Raw genomic sequence first — 3,765 nt, forward strand, 5'->3', positions numbered from 1 at the left:
ATGATTTGGAAGAATTATGGAGTCTTAAAGCCGAAGTATATTTTCAATGTTAACATTTGACTTTTTTGGGCGTGTCACATTATTTAAGTGAGTAACAGAGATGGTTTGAGCACAGAATCCATGTTTGAGCATGATAGCGGTTTCATTAATACGGGTCGAGGTATCGGTAATATAAGCAAAGTCTCACTTCAATCTATGACCTGTTAAAAACGATGGTTACAAAAATATAATATAAACACGAAAATCAATTTGAAGATTTTTATTGATCACATGATTGTTACTACACAAATTCGCAAAAGCAAAACTGACAAAATGATCAGAATTATGCATCTTGGTAATTTTACAGAACCTGTTGGTCAGTTTGACCGAGTGTATAACTGACCACGACAGCACCATCAGACCATGACATTAGCGGTCATTGCAGAATCAATCCATTTTGATATGCCAAAATACTAAGCATGGCATAAACGTACGAGGTACCGATAGCTTTCAAGATGTGACAGAGTTAGAAACTTTCGAAATGATAGCCGTAATCAGCGTGGAACACACCGGTGGTTTGAGCTGACCTATACGTTGAGTATTTTACAAATTTTCTCAAAACACTAATAAACAGTTAAGATCGACATCGTTCTAACTTGCTAAAGTAATAAATACCAGGAACATCTACATAAGGTGAACCGACTTCGAATTGACCAATATGCTAATTAGTCAACTTTCCAGCTCCACAACTACTCAAATCACCTAATGGCCGACAGAAACATGTTAGCAACTGAACAATCAAACAAACACCATCGAAATTCATTAATTAGACCACTGCTGGACAATACTAGCTAAGTTATGAATGGCCAATTTATCAGGTATCGGTTCAGTTCTTCACCAAACCACTAGTGGCCAAGATCCACAGAATTACAATTCAATTTAACAAATATAAGGTACAACGTAACATTGGTCAAACACCATTCCAATCGGATCGGATTGTGACCCCAAAAAACTCAGACAACAAAATCGAGTCTTTGACGTCAATCTCAAACTTCTATTCCATCACCGACCGCAATCCACATTCTTCTCTTTGAACGGCGAAACGAGTCTGCAATAAAATAAATAAATAACAAAATGTCATGTAAACGTAATGCACAATCTGTCCGTTCTCGACTGCAGAAAATGTTGTCATGCATTGTAGTTTTGAAAATTAATTAAAAATATATGTATGAAATTTATTATTCAAAATCAAAACAATCTATCTCGTTATTTATTTTTTATTTTTGGGAGGAACCTACCTAGCGAGAACGAGGAAACTTACCTCGTCATGGAGGAGTAGCTAGTGAGGTACCAAGGGACATGGTATCTAGAGAGGGATATGGTACCAACTTAGCTAGAGACATGGTATCTAGATAGGGATATGGTACCAACTTAGCTAGGGTACCATATCCCTCTCGTTATTTATTTTTTATTTTTGGGAGGAACCTACCTAGCGAGAACGAGAAAACTTACCTCGTCATGGAGGAGTAGCTAGTGAGGTACCAAGGGACATGGTATCTAGAGAGGGATATGGTACCAACTTAGCTAGGGACATGGTATCTAGAGAGGGATATGGTACCAACTTAGCTAGGGACATGGTATCTAGAGAGGGATATGGTACCAACTTAGCTAGGGACCTAGAGAGGGATATAACACCAATAAAGCGATGGACTAAGTACCTGTAGAGTACATACCTAGCGAGGGACAGGGTACCAGTAGTTGATATGACGCTGTATGCATAGTGGGAACAACACCATATGCTCCTCCTCAAAATGCTGGACGAGCTTCCTCTTCCAGTACAGGTCATTCCATGGCAGCTCTTTGTTCAGTACCACGGACAAATCTAGTCCATAGTAAAACAACATCATGGCGTTTGACCTTTTTGCGAAATTTGCCTTGTCTTTCTTACGAGTACCGGAGCGCTTCCACAATGATCTCCTTTTAACCTGACACGGGGCAGTACCGCAGTGACGGCAGAGGGAAGGACCTGCACAAACAAATATTTAATATATCATGACAAATTTTCGAAATCCAGGGTTTAAGTTTTCGACACACAAAACATCACTTTCTATGCATCCTGAGATTTTATCAGAATGGAATCGGGGACTAACAGTTACCTATCTGACTGGTTCCAGACACCCAAGTCTAACCAATTAAATGGCTTATAGAAGGTGGTTCCCGTTCTTTAAACAATACCAAAGAGCTACTCTGAGATGAACGTCTGTCAAGATTGCAATTACACTGTACGTTACCAAACAATTTGCTTTAACATTTAATCTTAACATTGCTCTGAGTGGTTTCCAAGCTAGCAAACGTGCAATTCCGTTAAGGTAGTTTTTACGTCACTAGATTCATAAAAACGTACATTAATTTTCGAAAACTTCTTAATTACAAGGTAAACAAAACACTAGAACTGAAAGTGAGAAAACTGATACGTGCATTAGACTGTTGCTTTATTCAATATTTTAACCTTCGCTGGTTACTTACGAGCTCTCCATTCTTGGAACATTGACACGGCGGCTGCCCATTTATCTTTGACGATTTGTCCGATCGACGGCGCATAGCCCAACAGCAGGGTAAGAAGCACACACAGCAGGTTATAGAATCCCTCATTTCCAATTCGCTAAAATAAATTAAGTCATAATTATTTTAGGGAATAGTACTATAATACAAACATTCAATGTTCAAGACCCGCACGATACGGACAATGGAAATGAAAGCCGTTTTTGTCACGTAACTGGAGGCTAATAATATTGCGAAATACAAACAAGAAAATCATTTGAAACGAAATGCACACGCGTAAAATATACAAAGTATTTAATAAATTGATGAGAAGTAGAATCAGTTAAACATCATCACAAGCATAAGCTTACTTAACTATTAGGAAAATAAAAACTGTTGACGTGTTCATGATAGTCATTAACATTAAAAATATGTAATCCTTACCCATGTCAGATCGGTAACCGTTGGACAGACTTTCTCAATTTCACTTGCGGTGAAATAATAAAACAATCTTTTGGCATATCCTGGCTCGGACTCCACGCTAGAGAGAAAAAATTATAAAGTTAAGAGAAAAAAATTCTAAATATTCAATGGCAACACAATCGTAAACTTGAAAAGGTTATTGACGTTCATTTGAGCTCCGCGAGATCTTTCCTTAACGTCAAGTAAAAATATAACATACATGATCCAATCTTACCATGTCTGGTCCAAACTTACCACGTAAGGTCCCTATATACTGCAGGCCCTTGGTGCATGGCGCGCATAATTACCACAAATAGCAAGAATAATCTGATATTCATTGTGGTAATCGAAGAATTAAACAAAAGAGGTAAATATCAGGGGAGAGACTGATCATCTCCGCCTTCGCCGATTGCTAAGCAGCTTATCAACAAGTATGTGACGTCACAAGTGGGTATCTCAATTTTACCGATTATGACGTCATACTATTGTCTTTTATTTAATAAGTGCAAGCGGTTACACGTTGGTGACAATGTTTATGGTACCAAAATGTCTTCTGTTATGAATCGAACCCTGGACTAGCGGCAGTGAGCGCTTCCAGTAGGAGTCGAATTCGGGACTAATAGCGACAGGATATGCTGACCTTAGAATTCCACTAAAATTCTAACACAGGACAAGCGACACTTGGGCCCGTATTCATGAAACCGTTCTCATTTTCAAGCATTAACTATGTGATCAAACCAGTTTTCCTGTTAATTCACTTATTAGTCATGTCAAACGATCAAA

The 3,765-nt window shown here is 38.3% G+C and overlaps 1 protein-coding gene across 1 annotated transcript; it reads right to left on the minus strand.

Moving 5' to 3' along the window:
- Positions 1-275: 275 nt before the first annotated feature.
- LOC110467499 lies at positions 276-3,391 on the minus strand. Its single transcript, XM_021524705.1, has 5 exons — positions 3,238-3,391; positions 2,965-3,061; positions 2,506-2,641; positions 1,713-2,005; positions 276-1,087 (listed from the first exon to the last, which is right to left on the minus strand). Exons 1-4 carry the CDS (start codon positions 3,318-3,320, stop codon positions 1,713-1,715), a joined length of 609 nt encoding a protein of 202 aa, XP_021380380.1. The 5' UTR covers positions 3,321-3,391; the 3' UTR covers positions 276-1,087.
- Between the last annotated feature and the right edge of the window lie 374 nt (positions 3,392-3,765).

This window comes from Mizuhopecten yessoensis, unplaced genomic scaffold, assembly GCF_002113885.1.
Source record: "Mizuhopecten yessoensis strain PY_sf001 unplaced genomic scaffold, ASM211388v2 scaffold1749, whole genome shotgun sequence".
Taxonomy (NCBI): Eukaryota; Metazoa; Mollusca; class Bivalvia; order Pectinida; family Pectinidae; genus Mizuhopecten; species Mizuhopecten yessoensis.

Excerpts from the sequence above, each read along its gene's own strand:
- LOC110467499 (XM_021524705.1), bottom strand. The coding sequence starts at position 3,320 with ATGAATATCAGATTATTCTTGCTATTTGTGGTAATTATGCGCGCCATG. Across the intron at positions 2,642-2,964 it reads CGGTTACCGATCTGACATGG|CGAATTGGAAATGAGGGATT; the intron begins GTAAGGATTACA and ends AATTTATTTTAG. Across the intron at positions 2,006-2,505 it reads GTTCCAAGAATGGAGAGCTC|GTCCTTCCCTCTGCCGTCAC; the intron begins GTAAGTAACCAG and ends TTGTTTGTGCAG.